The 27,466-nt window shown below is 28.9% G+C and overlaps 2 protein-coding genes across 5 annotated transcripts in view; one reads left to right on the forward strand and one right to left on the reverse strand.

Moving 5' to 3' along the window:
• LOC111690719 (separin) overlaps window positions 1–27,466 on the forward strand; it is a 77,752-nt gene that overhangs the window by 36,105 nt on the left and 14,181 nt on the right. Inside the window, exon 12 of the transcript XR_006941065.1 lies at window positions 15,773–15,912. The gene's annotated coding sequence lies outside the window, so the exon portion shown is untranslated. The remainder of the gene's footprint in view (window positions 1–15,772; window positions 15,913–27,466) is intronic.
• LOC111690686 (zinc finger protein rotund) lies at window positions 1,866–26,820 on the reverse strand. Of its 4 annotated transcripts, none has more exons than XM_046952187.1 (6): window positions 26,646–26,820; window positions 7,370–7,910; window positions 7,179–7,295; window positions 6,709–6,747; window positions 3,577–6,217; window positions 1,866–3,463 (listed from the first exon to the last, which is right to left on the reverse strand). In XM_046952187.1, exons 2-6 carry the CDS (start codon window positions 7,727–7,729, stop codon window positions 2,898–2,900), a joined length of 3,723 nt encoding a protein of 1,240 aa, XP_046808143.1. In that variant the 5' UTR covers window positions 7,730–7,910; window positions 26,646–26,820; the 3' UTR covers window positions 1,866–2,897. The 4 variants fall into 4 exon arrangements, with proteins under 4 accessions (XP_046808143.1, XP_046808144.1, XP_046808145.1 ...); XM_046952188.1 differs by lacking the exon at window positions 26,646–26,820 and adding an exon at window positions 20,312–21,599; XM_046952189.1 differs by lacking the exon at window positions 26,646–26,820 and adding an exon at window positions 10,480–10,504.

Here is a 27,466-nt window from a genome sequence, read left to right on the forward strand (position 1 = left end):
CTTTTTAAAATGTTTATTTAATATAATTAATAATTAAATGTTTCTTTTAATGATGATTCATTCTTACAAACTAAAGCAGTCATTTATTCTCCATTTATGTTTCTTAAGTGTGATTTAAAAAAAAAAAATACACAATATTTAAATAATAGTTTTTTAAAAAAAGAAAGAAAAATCAAACATTTTGAAATTAAAAGAAAATAAAACCATAAAACCCAGTGGCATTTAATTCTATAGGAACTTTCGAATACAAAAATCAGTCTTCCTTTTTTTTGTTATTAATTGTTACTGGGTTTTGAAAAACCAAATAAAAATCTATAAACGAAAGAAACTGAAAACTTAAATTATAAAATAAAAAAACATTTTATTTTTTTTTTTGCATTATTGAGTAAATGTTTTGTATTGTTTTTTATTTGTTTTTTTCTTTTATTTTTTGTTTATTATTTTTTTATAATAATATATTTTTTTGTTTGTAAAAATTGTTTTAATATAAATATATAATCATTTTTTATTTTTATTATTTTTAAATTTAAATTTATTTTTATTGTATTTATGTATTGATTGATGTATTGTAGTTGGTTGGTTGTTGTTTTTATTTTTTAGCTTAATATTGAAAAAAAAGTAAAAATATAATTTTTAATTACGATAATATTTATATATAATTTTTGTTGTTTAAGGAAAACTATGTTTACAGTTAGTTTATTATAATAAAGAGGAGAGAGAGAAAGAGAGGAAAGAAAGAGACGCTATTAAAGCGGCCTTTTTTAACTTATCTCTTTATTTTTATTTGAAAAAAGATTAGCAATTTTAGATATCTTTTTTATTTTTCGTATGTAAAGATGTTGTTGTTGTTTATTTTCCTCTTGTGTTTATAATTTACAAAATTTAGTTATAATAATGCTTAAAACTAATCAGCCTCATGTATAAATTTTTAAAAATTTAATTTTTTTTATTTGTTGTTTTTTTTAATAATATGTTTGTTGTGTTTTTAATTGTTATAAATTTACAAATTTTTGTTTTTTTAAGTTATTTTCACTTAAAAGTTTTAATTAAAGAATTTTGTTTTAAGGGATTTTTTTAAAGGAAAATTTTTTACCAAAAAAAATTGAATTTGAAAAATAAAAATTTAAAACGGTGGGTTTTTAATAAAAAAATAAAAAAAAAGAAAATTTTAATTTTTAAAAATAAAAAAAATTCTCGTTAATTTAAAGGTTTAGTGGGAGAAAAAATTTTCTTATAATTTGGTCTTAAAAATAATAATTAATTATACTTAGGTTGGGTTTTCTTTTTAAATAGTTGCTATAAATACTGCTTAAATGTGTGTTTTTATTTTCTAACAAAACTATTTACAGACATAATAAGAATAATTTATTTAATTTTAATTAATGCTTAATTATATATAATTAATAATAATAATATTAAATATTATTTATTTGTTTAAGATTTCTAATTTAAATGTTTATTTTTATAATTTTCTTTTTGAAAAAACATAATTCTTTGCAATAATATTTTCCCAAAAATGTCACCTGTTTTATTTGGCCACTGAAAACTGTTTAACAATTTCTAAAAATTGTTAACAAAAAAACATTTCATAATTTCATTCTATTTATGTTGTTTCATTTTGTAAATGAAAATTCTGCTTTTTTTTTAAACAGAGAAATGGTTTCAATGTAGACAAATAAAACCAGGTTTAAAAGCACCGATTTTCAGCTACGATTTAGTATTTTGTTTTTATACTACTAATAACACTACACATTTATATGTATATAAATATATATAAATATCAAAAAGAAAAAATCTACAATTAATTACTTTTTATATTAGAATTATCTATACACTTAGAGAAAACATAAGTAATTTTGTTAAAATTATAGTTTGAAAATTTTAAAGAAAACCACACTTAGCGGCATTTGGTAAAAATATTTACATTTAAAAAAAGTTTTAATTTTAAACAAAAATCTATTATCTCTAAACATGTGTCTATCCATATAGAATTTTATTAATTTTTTACATTTTTTTTATACAAAAAAATACTTTTCTATTAATCTGTGTTTGGAAATAAAAAAAAAAATTTACTAAAAAATTTTATAAAAATCTAATGAAATAAGGCAACTTTTATGTAATTTCCATCTAATTTGTTTTTCTATAACGATTTTTACAAAATTTTTCTTTTATTTTTGTTTAATTACAAACTACTATTTTTATTAAATGCACTTTTAATGACGCTGTCGGAGAGTAATGTTTAAACATTTTTCCTTAATTTTTTGTTGTTTTAAAATGATTAACTATAATTGTTTTTTTCTAAATGAAATTACCTTAACATACTAAATATCTGCAAGAATATAAGATAAACATTAGTTTTTTCCCAAGAAAAAGAAATTAATTTATAACTCTTAAACTTAAAAGCTGTTTTTCAAACTTTTTGATTTCCTTAATAATTAATTAAACCAAAAGTTTTCAAACTACCTTCAGCATAACAGAGCTTTTTCAAAAATTATGTTTTAATATAATTGGCTGCCAATTGTTGAGATCGTTTTTTTCTTTTTTGTTCAGATATAATTTTGTTACAAATTCCTTTATAAATTCAAAATTTGTTGTTGTTTAGTAATTTTTTACAAAATAAGTATATTTAAGCTTAAATTACTTTTTGTTTCATTTAATAATACCGACAATGTTTTTTGTTTAATTATTGCACTCATTTTTATGGTTGTTGTGGATCCACTGGAAAAACAAAAGCTTTTCCTAAAGCTGTGGTTGAGACAAGCCTGAGCAAAGTAAGAAAGAAGCTTTCTTTGCTCACTGCTTGTTGGCATAGTTTACAACACTTACAAGCACTCAGAGAGAAAGAGAGATAGAGGTTGATCTATTGAGCTTTCAATTGCTGTTTGTTGTTTTACAATTTACGTACATTCAATGATCATGGGTTGATTTGATTCTATGACAGAGGGTCGTGAATCTTGTGGTGGACCCAAGGGATGTTGTGAGGCAGCATGGGCAGCAGCTGCAGCGGCTGCTGCTGCATGTGCCGCCGCTGCTGCTGCTACATGGGCATGGGACATATTATTGGGTCCTGCGGGGCCAGAGTCATGGTTATTGTTTGGCATCATGTGCAGCTGGGGTTTAACTTTGAGTGTTTGATGTTGTAGTAAATGTTGCTGGTGTGTATGAAGAAGTTGTTGTTGCTGCTGCTGATGGGGATGTTGTTGGTGCTGGTGTTGATGCTGATGTTGATGGATTTGGTTGGCAGTTGTGAGCAGCATGTTGGCAGCAGCAGCCGAGGAGGGAGGTGGCAAATGTTGGTGCAGCATAGGAACGTGTTGCTGTTGCATGTGACTATGCGTTTGTTGTGACGAATGACCTATGCCGCGGCCTGTGTTCAAATGTTCGGCATGTCGCAAATGTGGATGTATATGCTGTTGTATTTGTTCGAATGCTTCTCTGGAGTCTGGTTCAGGGTGGTCTTTGTCTGTAAATAATAAAAAACATATAAAATTAGTTTAAAGTCAAAACCTAGACATTTATATGCATACAACTTAAAGAAATATCTAGAAAGTTCTTTGTCATACTCCTAAAACCTACCTAAACATTCCGAAGTTGCTGCTGCCGCCATGGCTAATTCTTCTTCTAAATTATTTGGCTTGCAACTGGTGGTCTTCCAATGGGTACGTAAACCTGAAGCACTTATATATTTCTTATCACAACCTTGACACACGTACGGCCGATCATTGGTATGCAAACGTTTGTGCAATTTCAAATGCACAAATTGTGTAAACTTTTGCGGACATAAATCGCAAGCATATGGCTTTTGACCGCTGTGTAAGCGTAAATGAGTCTTCAAATTCGATGTGGATGAGAAACGTTTCTTGCAAATATCGCACTGGTGAGGTTTTTCGCCCGTATGCACCAGATGATGTTTCTGTAAGTGGGCCAATTGGGTGAAACTCTTGGTGCAGACATTGCATTTGAAAGGTCTTTCACCGGAATGAGTGCGTAGATGTACCTTTAAATTGCTTAATTGGCCGAAAGTTTTACAACAAACATTGCATTCATAATGCATTTTACCATCTTTCTTTTTGAGCGGATAGGGTAAGGAGCGGTAGCCACGGGAAGCCAAGGAGTTGGGACTCAAAGGACTGCCACTGCGTGGACAAGAGTTACCATCGGGACTAAGGCTGCTAGGTGGTGAAATGCGCAAAGGCGATAGTCTCTGTAGGGGTGTAAGAGGCTGCATTAGGGGATGATTAAGCATTTGTGTACTGCCTTGCAGTAGATGCAAGTTTTGATTGGAACCACTGGAGGAATGCGATTGTCTGTCAAAGGGGGATTGAGCACTGTGGGGTGGTGAGTGGAAAGTGGAGGTGGGTGCATGTAAAACGCTCACTGATTGTCCATTTAAACTGCTGTTGGAATAAGAGGAGTAGGTGGAGTAAGGCGGTGTATGTTGACCATCATTGACATAGGCGCCATGCACACCATTTGGTGAAAATAAAACATGATGTTGTTGTAGAGATGGTGGTGGTGGAGAGCAGAGATCTTTCTTACATGTGGTAGAATTTAAGTGTAATTCAGCTTCGTTGTCGTGTGCACTATGCTCTGCCACCATGTTGGAACTAGAATCGGGGCTAACAGCATTGCCATAACGATGTGACTTCTTGTAAGAATAAGCCATTTCTGTGGGTGACGAAGGGGGAGGAGTAGCTGAGTTAGCTTGACGGCATGCTACAACCACAGCAGCAGCGGCAGCTGCCGTTTCCAAACGATGTTGATGTTGACCAGTCAGGATTGTTTCCAAAATGCTAGAGGGAGGTGTATAACGTATGTAGCCTTGACCTGCAGGTGGAGGAGAGCTGGATTCGGCTTCATAGTAGGGTTTAGTTAATGGCACTATTGTGCGCTTTTGGCTGCTTTCCAATACAATAACTGTACTTGAGGCTGGTTGTGTGGTGGTGGCAGTGGTTTCATCATTAACACTTCTCGACGAACGACAATCTACATCCATCATTTCATCGATTTGTGTAGAGGAAGTGCAATCTGTACGATTCTCATCCTCACTTGAGCTGGCCGTAATGTGTAAATCATCCTGTTTGATAGAGGAGATATTGGTGTTAGTAATGGTGGTGGTGGCATTGTTTGCTTCAGTCTTGGTACTATTCTTAAATTCATATTTTAGAGGCATTTTTACTTTGAACTTTCTATATTCGTTTTTGCAGCATTCACCTGCTGTTACTGCGGCCGTTACATTCGCCGAGGCCACTGATGTAACTGTGCTGCAGGGTTTTTGGGAATGGGCAATAACGGTTTCTTTGGGAGCAATGGCTTTTTTCGAACAATCTAAAACATAATTGTGTTCACTTTCGGTATCACTATCGTCACCTCCCGAAGGCGTTAGACGATCTTCATGATACTCGTTGCTGTGATAGCCCTCATCAGAACGTACCGAACGTACGCTACCATCATTTGGCGTCAACTGGTGTTCGTATTGGGCTTCTTTGTGCGATATGGGAGAACTTCCTACATCTTTGTGGTCCTTTTGATTAACGCACTCTTGTTCCATTGCTAGGTGATGATGATCCTGTACAATGACCGAGGTAGGTTCTTGTTTCAGATGTAAAACACTTTGATGAGGCTGATGCAGCGTTGAATGTCTGATCAGAGTTCTTGACTGATGACCAGACTGATGGCTGTGTTGGATATGCGGGTGTGTATTTTGTGTTTGATTAGGTGGGGAGGGACTAGGAGTGGGAGAACGCCTATCATTGCGTGCGCCTGAAGACAGGGGAGGTGGTAAATGAAGGCCCATTACATAGGTAATATGATTGTAGGCAACTTCTGGCGGAATTTCAGGGGCGGGCATATCATAAGGTGAACAGGCTCTCTTCTTGACACACACATATTCCTCTTCTGTTTCGGGTTCATGTTCCTCCTCTGCCTCCACCTCGCCTTCTTCATCGTCATCGGCCACCTCTTTGCAGGCTCCAAATAAAGTACGTTCCGGGTCCACATCATAACCCAAACGTTTGGCGAAATCCTTACAATACCACACCATTAATTCTTCATTAGGCATGATATCGCGTGTGGTATAAAAGTAGATGTTCTCCTGATGCTGACAAGCTACCAAGTTCATGGTGTCCAGACTATAGGCCGAAGCCACATAACGCATCCAATTCGACTGTGAACGATCGGAGCCATCCAAATAATAATAATCATCATCTTTGAATATCTGTGAAGAGACAAGAGTAAGCAAATTCTAAATTTAGTATTGGAAAATTTCTACAACAACAATAAAATTAACTTTGACACCGAACATTTCAAAATCTACAACAAATCATACAAAAATTAGAATAGAAAACTTGACCTCCAAGTCCAGGCATTACAGTCAGTTCCTAAGAAGACTGCTGCTTGTAGTCGAGAGGTTGCAGAGGCATTCGTACGCAAAAATATACATACACATAAGTAAATTACACCAATAGTAGTATTAGTAGTAGTAGTAGTTTAACTTGGTTAGTAAGTTAATTAGTTTAGATGGTTAGTTACTAGCAAATGTTACAACATACAAAGGAAGGATAGTGTTAATTATAGAAAAATACACAGATTAAGAGAATTTTTGACAGTTATACACAGAGAGAAACAGATAATAGAAAGGAAAGCTGTTTGTAGTAAAAACAAATAAAAAATTAAAGAAAGAACAAAAACCAAAAAATAAAGTAGTACCTTTATATTTCCGTATGTTATATGGCGTGTTCCCTGCACCTGATTGATTGTTGATTTTTTCGATTTTTGTTTTAGGTTTTTTTTTAGTATTTTGGAATAGATTTTATTTTTGAGTTTTAGAGAGTTTTTGTGTAAGGGTCACATGAAATTAAAAAAAAAGAAAAAGTTTGGTTTTGTTGGGTTAATTGCAGTTTTGATGATGAGGGTTTTTGTTTTGTTAGAATAGAAATTTATAATGACTTGATGAGACTTGACAGACAAATTAAACTAGTGTTAAAGGGTTAACATTAAAGGCTTGTTATTTAGGTTTGTTAAATTTGTTTAATTATATTAGCAATAATACAGTTTAATCATAGTAACACTCTCTCAGTTAAGGGCAATATGATAGATGTTAAGTTAAAGCCGACAGCGAGAGAGAGAGAAGAAAAAACAAGAATGTATTTTGGTAAATTTGAAAATTTTAATCTTACCCGCCAAAAGTAACGCGCCGTATTTGAATCGTTGGGATAGTGAGGAGTTGGAACACCTTCAAAGGGACCAAAACGGGTACCACGTGGTATAACACCAGTACTCCAAACTCCTTCAGTCTAGAAATATTAAAAAAAAGGTTTAAACAAATTTTTAAAATTCTAATAATTTGTGAAATTATTTTCTTTATTACCTTAACATTTGGTGATGAAAAAACCATCGATGGTTTAAGTGTCAAACTGCGTGGCAGTGTTTTATCGGCTCTATTGCTAACGCCACGCTCACACTGTACATCGGGTACTATGTAAACGGCCAGGCGTTCAAAGTCTTCCTCTCTCATGCGGGTTACATCATAGTCTCGACTGCCATCTGGCGAGGGACTACGTGCTGATGTTGGCGGATTCATATCACTCGATTGATGTGATTTCTGTTTTGACGCTAAACTACTGCTATTAATGCTGGACACTTGCATGTTGACGTCTAATTGTTGTTGCTGTTGTTGATGTTGTTGTTGTGTTTCTATTTTTGTTTGAGATTGTGTGGCTACATTCATTTTGTTTTTCCTTTTTTTTAATACATTAAAAAATTTGGTCCTTGTTTGAATTTTCCTATTTGAAAATTTCCTTCCGTTTTTCTCGCCTAGTCTTTAACGAAATGTTAAATCTAAATGATTTTTGTATGATGTTGGTTTGGTTTTATTTTGAGTTACTGATGCTATGTTGTTGATTTTTAATCTGCAAGTGAAAAACACAAAAATTTTTAATTAATTATAAATTTCACAAGGAAAACGAAACATTTATTAAGTTCAATAAGTTTAAGTATTTATAGCCTTGTTTTTCTGCTGACCTAAAGTTCAAGGTTAATTTCGTTTGTATGCGCCTCGCCTTGACTTTGTGTTACATTTTATCAACCACAACATTTTATATACCTTTTTCTATTTGCTGTATGAGTGTGTGTGTGTGTATTTTGGATTGGCCTGCTGTTGCAAAAAAATATATATTTAAGAATTATTAAAAACTATATTTTTTTTGTTGCATTTAGTATAACTAATTGCATACAATTGTTGCTGAATGTGTTGTTTCCATGAATGTAAGTCAATGAGTGGATCTGGTACGACGACACCCACCAACTTATCACCCCACCATTAAACATTTAGAACGATAAAAATATAGAGAAAAAAATGTGCAAATAAACGAAAAGAATCTAATGAATGTATGTATGTTTGTCTGTCGGTATGTATATTGCAAAAGCAAATGAAATGCATGTCATAGAAATTCACTTTTACTTTAATTCGTTATATTGTGTTGCGTCGTTCTTGACCGTCGTCTGGAGGTTAAACCCTTTACCCCCTCCCTTAGAGACCACCCCATTCTTTTCTCTTTCTTTTCTATTCTAGCAAATATATAAATAGTTTCTTATTGTAATGGTAGTAGTGGCTAATATTTGCACTCACTACTATTAAGTGTAGTAGTGTGTGATGCTTTCGTCAGTTAGTTTAAATTTGTTGCTCAATTTCTTTTCGCTTTTGTATGAGTTAGTGTGTAAGAGAGAGAGAGAGCTATTAGTTATAAAAACAAAAAAGCTTTTTGGTTATTTTTACTTATATAGTGACTCCTTAAGTTTTTGAGAAAATAGCCTTTTGAAGGCTACATTTTAATTGTAATTTATTTGAGTTTTTCTAGTTAGTTGTTGTTGTTGTTGCTGTATGCGGAAGCTTGTTAAGTAAATTATTATCTTATCAATTAATAATTTTTGATTGTTATCAGTTTGTAAATACTAAAAGTTTTTAAGTTTTTTTTAAAGAACAAAGAAGTTTCCTTTTTCTTAGTTTCTTGTTAACAAAACTCACCTTTAAGCAACTTAAAAACACTTTAAAACTTTTCCGTTTGTGAATAAATTAAAAAAATTTGTGCCGAAATTTCTTTTAAAAACAAGTTTTATTTTAACAAAAAATTACGAAAATATTTAAAAAAAAATTTAAAACTATAAACTTTCTACATTTACAAGTTATCGTTATATAGTGTCTAATGATACTACTAAACTTATGGTGCTCTTTTCGCACCCTTACTTTTTTAGCATTACAAATTGCACTCTATTCTGATGCACTCACTCACTTTAAGAACTTTTTTCCATAATTTTTTGTTTTTGTAGTTTTCGATAACTACACAAACTTTTGTAAAAATTTCTATGAAATTATTGCAATAAAATAAAAGTGCTTTTTCTCTCATATATTTACTCACTTATACATTTAAACATTTATATAAAAGTGTACACGGAAATCCAAAATGCTGTAAATTTTCATAATTTTTTTTTTTATATTCACACACTACTGACCCATATAGAGTAATTTTTTCAAACTCAAAAATAATAAAATTGCAATCTAACGCACACATGCATTTTGTGGCTCAGAGATGGAAAGTTTAGTGGTTTGATGAATAAAAGTTAAAAATTGTGAAAATTGTTTTTATAAAAAGGAAGTATAATTATAAATCATAATAATACTTAAAAGCTTTCTATATGTGTTATAAAAGCTTTCTATTTATTTTTTTTTTAATTTTTTATTAATATTTGCTTAAAGTTCTTAAAAGAAAATTAAGTTTCGTTAAGTTTTTCAAAAATTTTGTAATTGCAAAAGTAAAAACTTTATTAAAGAATATAAAGTTTTTTTACGCTTAAAAGCTTTTAATATAAAAGCTCTCATAAAATGCCTTTTAAGTTTAAAAGCTTTTGAATTTCTATGCTATTGAAACAGAAGAAACTTAAAATAACTTTAGCATTAAAAAAGCTTTCGTTATTTAAATGTTATGGAAATTAAAAAAAAAATAAAATATAAAAAATATTTTAAATTAAGAAAAATATCTTTTTTAATCACTTCACAAAAAAGCTTTTAGTTTTCCAACTCTGTTTTGTGAGCACATATACCCCCTTTAAGAACACGTTAAAAAAACGATGTAAGAGAGTAAAATTTTTAAATAAATTTAAAAGTATTCGTGAGTGTGTGCGTGTGTGTACAATATATATGTAATTAACGAATGAGTGAGATTTATGAGTAGATTTTTTTCTCTATAGGGTTGCAATTCTGTTTTACTATGCAAATATTAGCTTTTGTTCCTCTTCCGTGTTTAACAAAAAATAAACTTAAATAAAAAAGCTTTTCTAAAGTAATTTATTTTAAAAACTTTAGATTATTCAAAAAAAAGTCCTGTTAAACAAACATGACAAAGATTTGTCAATGCTAATACTTGACCTTGGTTAAAGTATTTGGAAAAAAATGCCGGTTGAAAACTAAGACAAAAAGCTCACCTGTAGGTTTTTTTAAAGATTTAAAATTATCCTTTTTTTAAGAAAAGGTTTTAAGTTGAAAAATGTTTCTTAAGGCAGTGTTGGTTTATTTAAATTGTTTTTTTTTAACTATCACATAAAAAATCTTTTTTTTTTTCCTTAAATTGTTTTTTAATAAAAAATATAATATATATTGTTTTTAAATTTATTTTATAAGACAATATAAATAAAATATGTCTAAATATTGTCTTTTTCTATTAACAGTTTATTGTACACTTTCAAGTTCAATAAATAGAAAGAAAAAAAGAAAATGTTGATGAAATGTTTTCCGACGCACCGATTAGAATACAATACTAAACGAAACATAACCGACCGAGCCACTTGCAAAAACATTCTAAGTGCCAAAACATGCGGAAAACTGCGAAAGCGCGAAAATTTTTAACTACATAATAAAAACTATTCGGTAAAATACAAAAAAAAAAATAAAAAATAAATAAATAATAAAAAGAAATAATAATAGTTGTGGCTGATAGTTTTGTTCAAGTATTAGTTGTAGTGTTGTTGATTGATAATGATCGCGTCCATGTATTAGTTACAAAGAAGAACAACAAAAAAATATATAAAGCACATAATTTGTTGGTGGTGTAGGTTATGATTTGGTTGTTTTTTCAAGAAGTTCTGCAAAAAGGTTTAAAATAATTAATATTTCTTAGATTTGGTTATTTTTAATCCGATCATTTTTATAGCATTCAAATGCTTCCTATATATATGTTGGCACTTAATTTTATTTATATTTTAGTTTTATTTTTGAATGGCGCCATTTTGTCACATTTTATTTAATTTCTAAATTTTACATTTACATAGCTAAAAATTTATACTTTTGGTTTTAATCATTTATGTGTAATTTTTTTTTTTTTTTTGTTTTTTCGTTGAACAACTAGGAAGTGAATAAATGAGAAATATACGATTTTTTTTAATTTTAAAAAGTATCTGAAAATAAAATCATCGTCGTCTACTCAATTAAACGAAAACGAATTATAATTGTAATAAAAATAAAACAATTTCAATTGCAAAAAGAAAAAAAAAAACAAAAATGCTGCGACACAATTTATAACTTTTGGTTATCATCGTTTTCATTTCCCTCATTATTATCATTAAAGACATCATCATTGTCATTGTCTTGTTGTGCAAAATTTATCAATTGCCCTCTATTATATACATATTGTCTGTGCTTTATAGACTTTCTATGCTTTGGGGGTGTTAAATCTATCTGCCAACATAATTCTTTAGAAAATGTTAAGATTAGATATTTAACATTTTGAAAGTGCATAAGTTTCTTTATTTTTACCTTTATTTTATATAAAACAATTCAGATTTTTTACTTTTAAATTTAAAACTTTTGAAAGCTCTCTAAAACTCCCATTAGAGCTTTCAAATACATACATCAATACATATCATCAATTACAATATTTTAGTCATTTGTTAGATTTTTTTCTAAAAAACTCTTTCAAAAGCTTGTGTTATGATATCTATTCGAAAGGAGCCGAAACTACTCTATGTTGTCTTTAAAAGCTTTTAACTTCAAACCAATTTTTTAAGCTTTAAAGATCACTGAAATATATGTTCTTTTGAAACTTAAAAGAACTTTATAAAGATATTTATTTCATTATAAAAATAATATAAATATTTAAAGCTTAAAAGCTCACATTTAAGCTTTAAATTTCTAATAATTATAAGTTATTAGGTTTCAAAGTTAAGAGTGAATATGTAAGTATTTAACTGAGATGTTGCTAAGATTTCGGGAAACAAAAGCTTCTTAACCTAATAGCTTTTATAATGTTAGAGCTTTAAAGTAAATAAAATTTCAAAAGCTATTGGGTTACAAAGTTAAGGCTGAATCTGTAAATATTTAACTGAAATGCTATTAAGACTTCCGAAACCAAAAGCTTCTTAACGTAATAACTTTTATAACACTAAAGCTTTAATGTGAAGCTTTTAAAACAACAATTAAAATAATTAAAGAAAGTTTTTTCTCTGATTTTTTTGCAAAACTTTAACTTTTTTATGTGATAGAAAAAAAGCTTTTAGCTGACACCCAAAAAAAGCTTCAAAGACATAAAAGTTCTTTATTTAATAAGCAAAACAACTGTAAAATTTAAAAATATTTCTATATTTTTAATAAATCTCCCCCTACGAACAGATTCCCATTAAATTTTAGTACAAAAAATTTGAAGGACATTTGCAAGCTTATGAGTGTGTATGTGTAAGAATGTGTGTTTATATTTGATTTAGTATTTTTTACAATTTTTCAAGCGATAAGAAATTGCGAAATGTGTGTACAAATTGTAATCATATAATTTACACATAAACAGACATTCAACTTGAAAATGTACACTCACCTTTTCAGGAAGAGTACTTTTTTTTGAAATATCAAATAAAAATCATAATAAAAATTATTTATATATTTCTATTAAATGTTAAAAAAAGGAATTAATTAGTAAAATAGGTTAAATCGCTTTAAAATAAAAAAAACTAAAACAATGTTTTTGCAAAAACTTTAAATTAAACTATTTGAACATTTTGAAATTCTTTTAAGAATAATAGTTTGTCTGACTTGCAACTAAGTACTCTTTCAATTGCAATTTCATTAATTATGTATTCATTTCTGTTTATTTTTATTTATTTTTTTCTTTATTTATATATTAGTCACTTTGTACCCACTGTAATGTAGTGTAGTGTACTAACATACATTTAAACCTTTGAATAGCCATTGTGCATACATTTGACGACGAGTATGTGTATAAAATTATTTTTTTTTTTTTATTTATTTTTATATTTTTGCATTTTGCTTCAAGGTCATGATGCGCTTTGCTTTTATTGTTCCTCATATAGTTTTACTAGTTGCTGTTGTTGTTGTAGTATTATTTATATTATATATGTATATATTTTCTTTTTTTTTAATTTGTTTATCAGAGTCAGGTTTTTTCTATTATTTACACTCAATGCATTACAGCTAGCAGATACTATTGCAACTAAATAACTGACTAACAACAACGGCGACGTCTACATTCGGACGACTATGAAATTATTGTTGTTGATGATGATGTGTGTTAATTTTTCCTGGTTCTCAAGTGACTGTCTATCAAAAAAAAAAAAAAAAATCAAAATATGAACGAAAATATCTTAATTTTTTGTTTTTGAAAATATATAAATCATACGCACTGTGGTCTATCAGGGGAGGAATTAAGTTAATTTTTGTTGAAAAAATTTTGGTTATTATTTATTACCTATTTTATTTTGAAAAAATTTAAGATATTTGTTTGTTTGTTTTTTGTACAAAGATGTACATTTATAATTTATTGTTTTATTTGTATTTGTTTTCAATTTGTTTCAGTTTAGCTGACACTACAACTGTTATACAAATAGTTAAAGTTTTATAAGTGGTTAGCTGCTTTGAATAGAATTGTATTGCAAGCTCTTTAATCAATTTTTGTTTTCTTATTAAACAAATTCATCTTAATTGATTTTTCTCTTATTCAATTCAATATTGTAATCTAGCATATTAATGCACATAATTAACAAGTAGAAATTATAATCTAATATTATGTTACTCATTCCTAGATATTTTCCAAATGTAGCACCCTCTATAAATTCGTTTAAGACCTCCATAAACTTTTACTTGTTTTCATTTCAAAAAGGAAAATGCGTGCCAAGTGCAAGTGCAAAACCACATTTACCAGCAACAACAACAACAATAACAATAAAATACAAACAAATATAAATGTATTGCATTTTATGCAATTCGTTGCATATGTACAATAATAATAAAACGCTTTCAGACTCATTTGTGGCTAATTATAAATTAAATTTTACTCTCGCCATACATACAAACATTCATACATACATTATAAGAACATAAAGAACATAAAGAGAACATATTCATTGAGGGGGTGAATAAAACTGCCGGCCACTAGTTAGACATATTGATCAGTCCCAAAACCAAAAAAAAAAAAAACAAAAATTTGCGTTTTAAGTTGTTGCGAAGATTCTATATAAATGTTTACCGCCCTCTTTTCGGCATTAGAGGTACTTGTACAATTTTGTATATAGTTTTTTTTTTTTTTTTTTTTTTTTTGAAATACTACTTATATAGTTTATTTATGTAGTTTAGTATGTAAATATGTGTGTTTTATTTTATTTTTTTGTTGTTGTTGCTGCTGTCTAAGTATACTAGAACTATAAAAATGTTGATGCAATCGAAACCAGGAAATACATTAAATCACAGAAACAGCGCTACAGTAGAAAAATTAAAATATACATAATTTTTTATTGTTAAGGGTTTTGTTGTTAATTGTTAAAAATTTTTAAGATTTTTGGTTTAGATAAAAAAGTAAATATTTAATAAATATTTTTAAAACATAAATAACAAGTTAAGATAAGCTAATAGTTCGATTTAAAAGCTTTCTGCCTTAAAATATTAATAAATTTAAATAGGATATGCTCCAAAAGCTGTTTTATCAAAGCCAAGATTTAAAAGCTGTTTGTTATGTAATTAGTTTTTGCCACGCCCTCAATATTTTAAAATATTAATAAATCGAAATAGGAAATACTCTGAAAGCTTTTTTACTCAAAGTAAGTTTTGCCATGCCTCTTTAGAATTTGGTAAATCTTAACTGTTGTACTAACGTTGGAAATGGGTAACAAATCATTATTTGAATCCTTATATGCTTAGATTTCTTCCTTCCCAAATAAAGCTTTTATTGTTGTTTACCTAAACAATATACAGCTTTGCATTTTATTTATTATTTTTTAAAGCTTTTGTTATTTATTTTGCAAACCTGTTGGTTTATTAAGTTTTAGTTGTTTTTACTATTATTTTGAATAAATTCTTGTTCTTTAAAGCATTTTGTTATAAGAGCTTTTTCTTTTCTTATTGTATTCTAAGCTTTAGTTTTCATATAACTTTAACTCGCCGAAATCTCATATTTTTGCTTTGCTATTTTGCATATATGAAATAAAATTTTAATTTTCTTATAAGACCCACTACTAAGGTTCTTTTCATGCTTCTATCGGGCCTGTGTCTCAGGTGGGAATCGAATACACCACCTCTATTCTACTTGACTAAAATAATAAGCACTTATCTACCGTAGGCCAAGTAATCGTTTACAAAGCTTTTGTTATAACTGCTCTAAAAAGTTCATGAAATCTACATAGCTTTTATACATGTTAAAGCTTTCGATACAAAATTTTAAAAATACTTTTATTGGTAACTTTTTGAATCCTGAAACTCTATTTTCTTTTAATATCTTTTTAGAATCAGGTTCTCAGGGTCTTATCTAAAAGCTTTACTCGCAATATATAAAGTATAAACTCTCCATTATCACAATGTTGTCAACTTTATACCCTACTGCATTTGATTTTTCCAAAACTAACTATAATAAACTCTTAAATCGGGTAAGTAATAAATTTTTCTAATGTTATCTTTATTTTACATTATATACACTCACTAATTCGCTCTTACGCTTACTCACTCACTAGTGCAAATATATTTGTATGCTAACATACAACACACACACAAATATAAAAACGACAAAACGTCAGTCAGTGTGTCAAATGAACTGACTAAATGCATTTATCTCAACCGCAGTAAGTCTATGCAAACAATCGGAAAAAAGCTTTAGAAAAAAAATACACAATTGATAACAAGCTTTCAAGGCCAACAATTCTAATGCACTCTGTTTTGTGTGCTGTTGTTGTTGTTGATGAGTATAAAATTTCCAAAGCGAAAAAAAGTGAACAAAAATATTAATAATAGGGAATAAAAACAAAAACTATTAAAAAACAGTAATATTAAATAGTGCTGCTATTTTTTTATAGTTAATTATACATTTTTCGTTGTTTGTTTTAAAGGCCCTTTCACTTCTGAAAAAACGAAATAAACTTTCAATTATTTCTGGCTTTATGACGCAGCCCTTAGAAGTAAAAAACCTAACACTGCTAACACCCCTTGTTGCTTTGTTTTTTCCAGTGCTGCAGTTGTTAATTTTTCTTTATTTGTTTTTTGATAATGTTAGTGATCAGTTGTTGTTTTTTTTTTTGTTTTTATAATTTCTTTTTTTAATTCAAATATATTGAGTTGAGCTGTTGCAGTTGTTGTTGTGTTTGTTTTTAATTGACCTTGAATGCAGTTTATTTTGTTGTTGCTGTTGTTGTCGTTGCATTTTTATTTTGTTTCCTTCTCTGAATGAGTGAGTGAGTGTTATTTAACACTTTTGCCATGTATGTATTTCATGTTGTTATTGTTGTTGTTGCTGGTAATCATCTTTCTTTATTATTTTGTTTATTGTTGTTGTCGTTTTAAATTGCAGCTACTGCTGCTACGGCTGCTGCTTGCCTGCCACTGCCACTGCTACTGTTTTGCTTTACTGTGGCACGGTTGTTGTTACTTCTCAGTCATTCAGTCATTTAGTTAGTTAGAGGTATCATTGCACTTTAACCTTGAAACGTTGCAATTGTAAACTTTACATTGCGCCTGTGTTAAGAGAGTGTTTCTTTAAATTTTTGTCAGAGAGAAAATTTTGCTTTTACTTGTCAATTTATTAATACAATATTGCAGTTGCTGTAAAGAGCATAAAATTTCTTTTAGTAAGAGAAAAATAACCATTTAATTATTTCTTTTCTATAGTCTATCTATAGAAAATCATAGAAAGTTGGGTGGTCCGGGTGTTAATGGTAGAGGTTTTGTTTGTTGTAGCGTTGTGTTAGGATGTGACGATGATGATGATGGTTTTGTGTCGTTTATTCTCATATGTTTGTTGTTATTGTCACTTTCGATTGTGTGTTTTGTTCAAGTAGACATTATATTTATGCGTTTTACTTATACACATGCAAAATTATTCAAACACTCACACGTTTTTTCATTGTGCATAAAGCACAAAATATGTTATATGTAGAGAAAAATCCTTAAAGTATTTTCGGAATACCTAACCCCTTGGTGTAGAACTGCTCATACCCAAAAATTAAGTTGTGTATGAATTTTATATTATAAGTATTTAATAGATTTTTTGTTACAAGTCCAAATTTGTTTTAATAGATATTAAAATTTCGTGATCTCAGAACAACAACTAACCTGTTAGTGTGTTCGATTTCCTTCTGAGGCACTAGTTTGGTAGCGCGTTAGTGGTTCCATACAGGCTTTGGTGTATTTCTTCGGATTTGGTGTATATACAATCCTCCTTTCAACTTATAAAATTTCTTTAGAATTTGTAAATTTTAAATATATTTTGAACTTTATTTTCAGAAATTATTAAACAAAAGTTTAAGAAACTTGTCAAAGTTTTTAAAAAAGTATAATTAACATATAGTCTTTCATATGACGCCTTATTTGTCGAAACTGAACATGGCGTTTTAAAGTTTTGTCACTTTAAACAAAACTAAATTTGATTGAAAATTCCTAAAAAAAGTCCCAAATTCAAAGCCCTATAAAACTGAAACCATGTGCGATAAGAACTTAAATTAAGAATCATTTAATAGACCATTAAGAGTTGTATTTTAATTAAAAGTTTAATGGAAATAGGAAAACTTTAAATAGTAAAAAGAAGCAGCATAAAATGATTTTTATTTAATTTTTTTTTAATTATTTAAATAATTTTCCTAAAATATTAAAAATAACACAAAAAGCTTTTATATTAAACCTCAATAACGTCTGAAATGCCGTTATGTCATTTTAAAGGACTTTCAAATTTGATTACAAAAAATCTTAAGAGCCTTATCTTCAAAGCTCTATAAAACAGCAGCTACGTAAGTTAAAGATCTCCAAAAATTTCTTTGTGCAATTTTTTTCTTATTTTTTAAAATAGTTTTCCATAAAAAAGCAAAATAATAAAACTAATTAATTTTGACGTAGGTCAAATTATAGATTAGTTGCATTTCATTTCTTTCATTGTCACAACAAAGGACTGTAATTTTTATCAGTTACAAGTCTTATCAATAATTGTTGAAAAAAACAACAAACAAAACTAATGTTTATTTAATAAAAATAAATACAAAATAAAAATTCTAAAATTGCGCAGTGAAAGTGTTTATTTGTTTAAAAGATTAGAAATGTAATTGCAATTGTTTTTAAATAATAAAAATTAAAAAAAAATTTTATAACCAAAAGATCTTGTTACAAGAACAACAATAATTATATACAAATATAAAGTTTGAGATTTGTACGAGTCAAAGTTGAATAAACTTTAATGGCGTGTGTTGTTGTTGGTGGTAATGTTCAAAACCCGCAGCCAAAGAACTAGAAGAAGAAAGGGAAATAACCTTTTGTCTGTTAGTCAGTCGCTAACAGTTCATTTTGATTGTTTGTTTGTCTGACTGACAGTCAGCATGATTTTTGTGTTGTTGCTGTTTTAATTTTTGTTGTTGTAGCTGTAATTAATCAAAACTCCTCTTAGACAGCTAAAGTTCTAATAATTTCTAGTATGTTGCTATTATTATTGTTGTTGTTGCTGTTGTGGGGTCGCAATTGCAATTTCTTTTCTTTCCTTTTTTATTTTTTGTCTAGTCGCACCCATTTGAATGTCAACAGCATGTGAAATGTTTTTGTATTCATATTGAATACTTGACAGCATTTGCTGACGCTTATCCTTTTCGCTTTTAATGCATAAATCCTTTTGCTATATATAAAGCAAGTGTTTGTCGTTGCGAGTCGAGGCTGCTTGGTCGTTGACCTCGCCAAAGTTGACGCCGGTCGTCGCCTTTTAGTCTCGTGGGTATACACACCCAAATGAAAAGCGAAACATTATGTACAAAAAAAAAAAAACAACAACAAAAAAACTTGCACTCGTCTCCACGTCTAGTCGCGAATAGTACAACACCAACAACCAAAAAAAATAAAAAAAATACTTCAAAACTTCAAACGGGCGTTGACTTTAATTCTTTTCTTTTTTTTATGCAATTTTATTTTATTGCGGTTGTAGTTGCTGTTATTGTTGTGTTTAGCCTCGGACAAGGTCCGCAATTGCAGTAGAACAAGCATAATCGCACACACACTACAAAGGCAAAGCCTTCCCTGCTTTCATATTACTCTAGGAGTTATTTTAATATTAAAATAAAACACAACAAAAATGAAAAAAGAACGGAAAGGTTCACTTTGCTGCTGCTACAGCTAATGGTGTAAAGTTCAGTGAACTTTTAGGCGTCGTAGTACGTCTACTGATTGTCTGCAAAAATTGAGCAAAATTTCACTTTTAATTTTCCCATCATTCAAAACAAGTGTTTATGAACCGACGACCACCACAAACCAAGACCACCCTAACCAAACCCTCCCTATTCAACAAAATTTAAATGTTTTATTGTTGTCGAAGGTTCACGAGCACGCTGGGGACATGCGCTGTTTGGTTACTCCTTTAGAATAAATTTTGCAGACTTGTAGAGGACGTTGTTGCTGTTTGTTGTTGTATGTTGTTGGTGTTTGTTTTTTGGTTTCTGTCTGCTGCTGCTGCTACTGGTCTTGTTGTTGCTTAATTTTTGCTGCTGTGTTTGTTTGATGTTGTTGTTATTATTGTTTGTTGTGGCTTTGGGAAAACGGTCATTGAACCTGACAATGGCGTCAACGTTTCAAAGAAAAGGATAATGCAACATCAACATTAACAGCAGCAACAATAACATGAACAAAACTACTGCTGCTGGTTTAACCAGACCTGCACAATATATTTTGTATTATTTGATTTTCTTTTCAAAAGAAAGTTGGCTGAATGGTTGAATGACGTCGTGCATGTTTTTGTTGTTGTTGTTGCAAATCGATTCAATAAAATTTTAAATTTAATTGATTTTTATTAAAATTTCCTATAAACTTTACCTTTTTTTGCGTTATAAACTAATCCTTATTTAGAGTTTATTTAAGTATTCTATTTAACTTAATTCTTAAATTAATCAGTCTTTGTTTCTCACTTAGTTTTAGTTAAAGAAAAGAATTTATTTTTTTATTTTTTACAATATTGATTGTTTTATTAGATTTGTTTTTTTTTTTTGGTTGCAAATTTGTTGTCACATTTTAAGTTTATTTTAAACGCGATTTAAATATATTAACAAATGCAAACATATCGCGAAAATATAAGGGATACCGGCGTAACAATTTACTGAATCCTGAACACATTGCGGTGGCAGCACTTAGAATTCTTTCTATCGAAAAATATAACACGTTTTTTCTTTTTAAATATTAATTAATTTTATCTTTTGAAAACTATTTTTTGTTTTATTGAAGTGTTCTTTCTAAGTTGCAACTCCTTTTTTAGTTGTTGTTGTTTTACATTTATTATGAAAGTTTGGTTGTTTCTTTGTCTTAAAACTATTTTGAAAATTCATAGAAAAAATCAGTCTTTATTTACTGTTTCTGTTATTATTATTCGTATTAGACATGACCTGCCCTACACGTCAGCAGCCCGGGATAGGACTAAAATATTCTCGTTAGAACTTTTAACGTTTATGCTGCCGTTTATGCAGACGAAGGAATCTATCCGCCTGTCTGCCTTCCTGCAACACAGAACAAAACAATAACATCGTGTATAATCGTTGTTAAGGCAACGATGACAGACGAACCTTATCATGGATGATGGTTGGTGGTGTTTGCAAGTCCATGTCCATGAGTGTAACGGTGTGCGTGTGTTTGTGTGTTTCTGTTTCAAGTTTTCAACACCATAAGAACACAGACATAGGACTTTACTGCTCTTGTTGTTATTGTTTTTTTTTTTGCTGATTATTATTAAAGTATAGACATAGAATTGTATTATTGTTGGATGACTCCTTCGGTCTAGTCTGGTTTGGTCTGTAATGGTGTTATGGGTTTGCTTTAATGTAATGTTAGATTTGTATGTTCCTTGTGCTGCAAAGGATGAGTTTATGTATTGTTCTTCCTTTTCGTTTAAGGTTGATAACCTCGGCTGGGGCAAATCATTTTGTGAAAGTACATTAAGGACTTTAGTGACGGTTGAGACATTGCTGCATTAAATTGCCTGTGTAAACTTTTATTTGACAATGGCCATTTGCAGAAATTCGAGTAAGTAAGTTTCTGCACTTTTTTTTTGGTAAAAAAGCTTTTGGTAAAACCTTTTTTTACAAAAAATATTATTAATGAAAAAAGCTTTTTAAACTTTTTACCAACAAAACAGAAAAAGTTATCTTTTTAAGAACTCTAAGAACTTTTACAAATATTTTATAAAATTTAAATTGAATTGGTAAAAAACTTTTCTAATTAAAAAGCTCTTAAGTTTTTAAACAAAAAGATAATTTAAAGTTTTTGGATGAAAATTAATTTTTAAAGTTTTAGGCACAGAACTTTTTAAAAAATGTTTGATTAAATAAAAAGCTTTTTAAGTATTCTGAAAGCTTTCATATGTATATTCCTAAGTTATTTAAAAATGAAATATAAATCGATTTAGTTAAATGTTTGATTAAATAAAAAGCTTTCATATGTATATTCCTAAGTTATTTAAAAATGAAATATAAATCGATTTAGTTAAATTTGAACCAACAATTTACCAAAATTTAAATAAAAATACATTTAAAAAATTCTGCAAAAACAATGTTCCTCCCATTTGAATCATACATTTCTTTATAAGTTGCTCTTTGCTTACAGTGATTATGTAGTAAATAAAAACCGTTATAAACATTACTCATTTGAACTCATTACATATGCAACTCACTAACAAAAAACATAAAAACCCCCCTCTTTACACACACCACCTTCTAACCCCCTTCTGCACAACAACACCTACAATATGTCTGCTGTTTATGAGTGTGTAAGTTTAGGAAAGGAAGTGTGTAGTAAAATATGTCTTGACAAAAAAAGAGAAGCTTTATTTCATTAATAAGAGTTCATGTTCATGGCAAATTGTGCCTTGACATTCACTTCACTTCACTACCATATCCATCACACATTTAAACACACATGTTTTGCGCTAATGAATTCATGGTCACCCTGTGTGTGAGAGAAAACTCTCTCTCTGAGTGAATGAATTTTCACATTCTCTTTTAATTATGTTTGCTCTTACACACATGGAAAAAAGCAAAATAAACTCTCTTTGTTTACATGTTTTGTATCGCGCTTGAGTAGGTCGGTCATTGAACTAATGAAACAAAAACAACAATATAAAGACTTGTTTGCCTCCACAACCACCACACCACCATCATCATCATCACCAATACCATGTTCGTTACTTTTCTACTATCAAACAGGGATTACATGCAACATATTTAACCAAATCATTTCATACCAAACAAACCTGCAACCATCATCAACATCATCATTAGCAGTAGCAGCATTGCAGTTGAGTTTTTGTTTTTATACCTGTTGTTGTTTATTTCTTGTTTTCTAAGGAGGCTTGACTTTTTTGTTAGTGCTCACACACTCTATGGAAGTTTGAAGTGTTGATGTGAGTATGTGTGTTAAAGAGCGTTGTGTTATTATTAAATCAGAGCATAAAATCAAAACCTCTGTTAAGTTCAAGCTTACATTTTTTAAAAGCTTCAATGCCAGTTTACTGTTAAAATGGTTAAATCAGAGCGACATTGAACAACCTGATAATGATACTCTCTTTTATAATAAATTGTAAACATCATCATTAACATATGCAGCATATATTGCAGTAGTCATTGTTGCTGCTGTTGTTGTTGTCATTATCACTGGTCACTTGTATGTTTAAGAGCTTCTTTTGAATTGGGGTAACGAAGCGAAGAATTTTTATTTTGAACATTGCGGAAATGCACTTGTTTTTTTGTTGGTTGTTGTTTTTTTTTGTTGTATACATAGCATTGTGTGTGAGTGTGTGAAATATTTATAAATATTCATGCAGTTTTCTGGTTATTATTATTGTTGTTGGTAGTGGTTGACTGGTTTAAATTATTTCATAAGCATTGCCCTATTCAATGTCATTATGATATTGGGTGACATAATTGGTTTTATTTAATTTTTGTTTTATTCCTTTATTTCTTTTTCTCTTTGTACCTATTTAAGATGAATGAATTTATTTATTTATAATCAACAAGATCATATTGATAAAGCAAAAATAAGAAAGGTGTTGAAAAAGTAGCAATATTTTTATTTATAATTTGCTCTAAAATAAAAGGTCATTGAACGCTTATTTTAAACACATTAGTTTGTTTCGTTGAAAGTGTGTGTGTGTGTTTTGGAGGGGAGAATAGACTTTGAGAAAGAGAGAATTTGGTGTGAAAATATGTTTTGTTTGATGGGTAATTTGATATGCTATTTTGTGTTGACAATCAAAAGTATTGCAGGTTTAGAAATAAAACATTTACTTTATTTGTTTTTAAAATAAACAAAACAACATAGCGGTATTTAGTTTTTTTTGTTTTTTGTTTTGCTAAAAGAACATGAAACAAGATCAGGTTTGTTGTCTAAGTCTTTTGTTTAGCAAGGTAGTTAATACTTGCTATATTTAAATATTTAAAATATTTTTCTTAAGTTATTGCTTAATGTCTGCCATATTTATAAATAACTATTAAAACAATATAAAGATTTTAATATTACGTGTGTGTATATGTTTTATTGTTGTTGCCCAATATAGTCATTCTTTAAAGTCATTGACCTCAAACCTTTCATACACATGTTCATTGAGTCTTTTCAAAAAAAAAAGGGGAAAAGAATAAGAGTAAGAGTGATTTGTTTTTGTAACAAACAAAGTAAAATATTCCTTAACAGGTATAATAACAATAATAAAAACCTTTTGTTGGTATGTGTTTAATAAAGTTATTTCTATAGCCCTTATTTTTTTTACCAAACAAAAGATCTCTAAAAAAGATCTGTAAACTAAAGCAAGTAAAGGCCTTTTTCACGCCTTATGATTTCAAAAAACAACTTACAAACTCTTCTAATAAAATCTTCATCACATGATAAAGTTGTTTGTTGCTGTTACAGGAGCTGAACTGGTTTCATTTCTTTCTTTCTTATAGACAACGTCTTTAATGCACGTAAAAGTTGTTATAACCACACGTGTTGTTAAAGAACTAAGATTCACTTTTTTGTATTTTTTTTATATCTTTTCTTGCCTCCTGCCTGATGGCCTGCCTGCCTGACTGTTTTGCTGTTGCAGTTCCTCAGTTTAAGCTCTGCTTGATGTCACTTTTAATGCTGCTTAAGGTTTATTGGCTTTTCCTCGTAGAAAAAGTTCTTGTTGTGCTGTTGGAACAACTGAGGAAGAGTTCTTTAACATCTCTTTATGAAAATCTTGACTCAAATGTGTTTTTCAAATGAAAATGAAACCAAAGAAGAACAAAGATTCTTCTATAAGAACACAAACACTGTACCTGGCTTTGAAAAAGTCATCATCCTCATTATGATCTTCAACTATGTAATCATGTTTGGTTTATGTGATCATCATCTTTGAAAGTTTTTTTTTTTGTTCTTTTATTATTTCTATTTAATGATGTTTTTTGCTATAGGTTAAAGAACTTTTCTTGGTGTGGTAGATAAATACTAGATAGTTGGTTGGTTTTGTTCTGCTTTTTTTTTTTGAATTGGTTGGCTGGCTTTTGCTGCTGCTTACTTTTAAAGGTTAATGTACTTGAGAGGAAAAGTGAATGAACGAACTTTTTCTTTAGATTGTGTCTAATAAATTGAAAGTTAAAGACCTTGCCGTTTTAGAGGAAGGAAATCATGTTTTGGGTAAATTTTTAAGAAGAAAAAAACTAAAAAAAGGTTTGTGAATTAACTTGCAAATGAAGAAAATTTTAGAACTTTTGATTATGTTAGAAATTTTCGGTAAGAAAAGTGTTTAGTTTTAACTTTTTTGGTGGGTGACAATCTTCCTGTTTGCTTTATTTATCCCAAAAGTGTATTTAGAAATTATGACATTATTGTCAAAGAGCTTTCATTATTTTAGAATAAAAAAGAAAAATAAAGAAAAAACTAAAAATTCTCAACAAATATATAGGATTCACAGGCCTTTTAAAGAAACAATATATATATCAAAATTTAAACATACTTAAGCTTTTAAAAATTCCAATTCTCGGTACCAAAGTTGACCTTTATAAGCTTTAGGAAAAAGCTTTAGTCATTGTCTCTTCTCTAAGAAATATTTTTATATTTCAAAAGAATTTTCTAATAATTCTGTTAAATTTAAAATTTCATTAAACATCAAAATAATGTACGCGATATTAGCTTTCTGTTGATATATAATAGCTAAAAGCTTTTGTGATTTACATTTTAGATAAATAATAACCAACTTAAGTGATTCATATATATTAATAGATTTTGACTTTTATTAACTACTAAAACTTAAAGTTTATTTAACTTTTAAGCCTTTTAATTAAAAATATATTTATAAATTTTTTACCATAAATCATCCTAAAGCTTCTTTACTTTTGTTTAATATACAAATATTTCAAAAAGCATGCTTTCATTTTAATAACTTAAACAGCTAAGGGTGCGAAATATTTACAAAAAGCTTAATATTATTATTATTGTATTTAAAACGAAATTGTTTTAAAACTGCCATGAGAACAAAAAAGTCATTTAAAGTCAAAGTCAAGGTTTTTAAAAGTTGTTTTAGCTTTAAGTTTATTTTTCTTTTTTTTATTTTGTTTAAACAATAAAATAAACGTAATTTGCACAAAATACAACAGCAAAAAAAAACAGAACCTGTTTTCTAAGCAGTTTTATTTTCTAACTTGGTATATAAATTTAACACAAAATAAAATTAAAAAAAAAAATTATTATAAACAAATAATAAACAACAAAATAATGATGATTAAATTCTCTACAGATGATGTCTAAACTAAATGTATTAGTATTAGTATTAAAGGTGGTGTAACCCCTAATCATGACTTAAATAATAAATATTAAAAAAACATTTCTAGTCATTTATCATTAAAATTTATATAGAAAAGAAAGAAAGAAAGAATGAATGAACAAAACTGTGAAATATTTTATAAGAATAATTTTTGTTGGAAAAAAACTAATTAATCATTTTTTTTTAAATCTTATGTAATAATGGAAGTATTTGAAATTTTACTTCTTCACTCTTTTATGGCAATTAACTCTTTTTAACTCTAAATTTAAAGTTTGTTTGTTAAGTCTTTTGTTTGCATGCCTACCAATCAAGTCTAAGTAAGCCACAAAGTTTGTTGCTTAAATCTTTTGTTTTTCAACTTATTTCTAATATGTGTCTGTAACTTACCATTGTTCTAGTGTTAACTTTTAATCCATATAGGTAATCCATTTAATCCATTAATTGTTTGTTGTTTGGTAATCCCATTTTAGTTAATTAATTTGTTAATAGAATAATTAAATTTATTTTACTAAAACACTTAAATGCAAAACACTTTTCTATTTCCTTTTTTTCTTTTATTAAATATTTTGTGGAATTTATTTTTTCTTAATAAATTATTTCTTTTAAAATTTAGAATTTTTCTTAAGATTTAAAAAAACAGTCTTTTTGTTTAAATTTTTTATTAATTATTTTCTAATAAATGTCTTTATTTGTGTTTTCTTTTCTATTAAAATTTTCTATTTTTTTTGTTCTATTTTCTTTAATTTTTTTCCATTCAAACTTAAAAAAACACACAAGTCTTACTTAGTAGAGCTTCTTAGTACTTGATAAATATAAACTTTCTTTCTGTGGTTGTTGTTTTTTTGTTGTTTGCTTTTTTTTTTGGTCGTGTGTGTTTGAATTTTTTATTTTAGAATTTTTATTTACGCTACCGTGTCTCGATCGCGTTGTTGCTTACGGAAAACTGATTCACGGATGAGTCGTATCGCAACTTCAATGTCGAGCCGTGTGAGACTTCTGAAAGTGGCAGAAGCAGCAGCAGCAACAACTCAAAACAGCAACAGCTCATATAATATGGTTAGACTTTTTCTTACCTACACGCAATACCGAACACACATACATATACTCATTCAGAAAAAAAACATATACATATATATGAAATTGTTCCTCTTCTACTGTCTTTTCTTCTTCGTTTTCATTACTGTTGAAATTGTATGGGAGAAAGAGTC

Source organism: Lucilia cuprina, chromosome 5 (genome assembly GCF_022045245.1).
Source record: "Lucilia cuprina isolate Lc7/37 chromosome 5, ASM2204524v1, whole genome shotgun sequence".
NCBI lineage: Eukaryota > Metazoa > Arthropoda > Insecta > Diptera > Calliphoridae > Lucilia > Lucilia cuprina.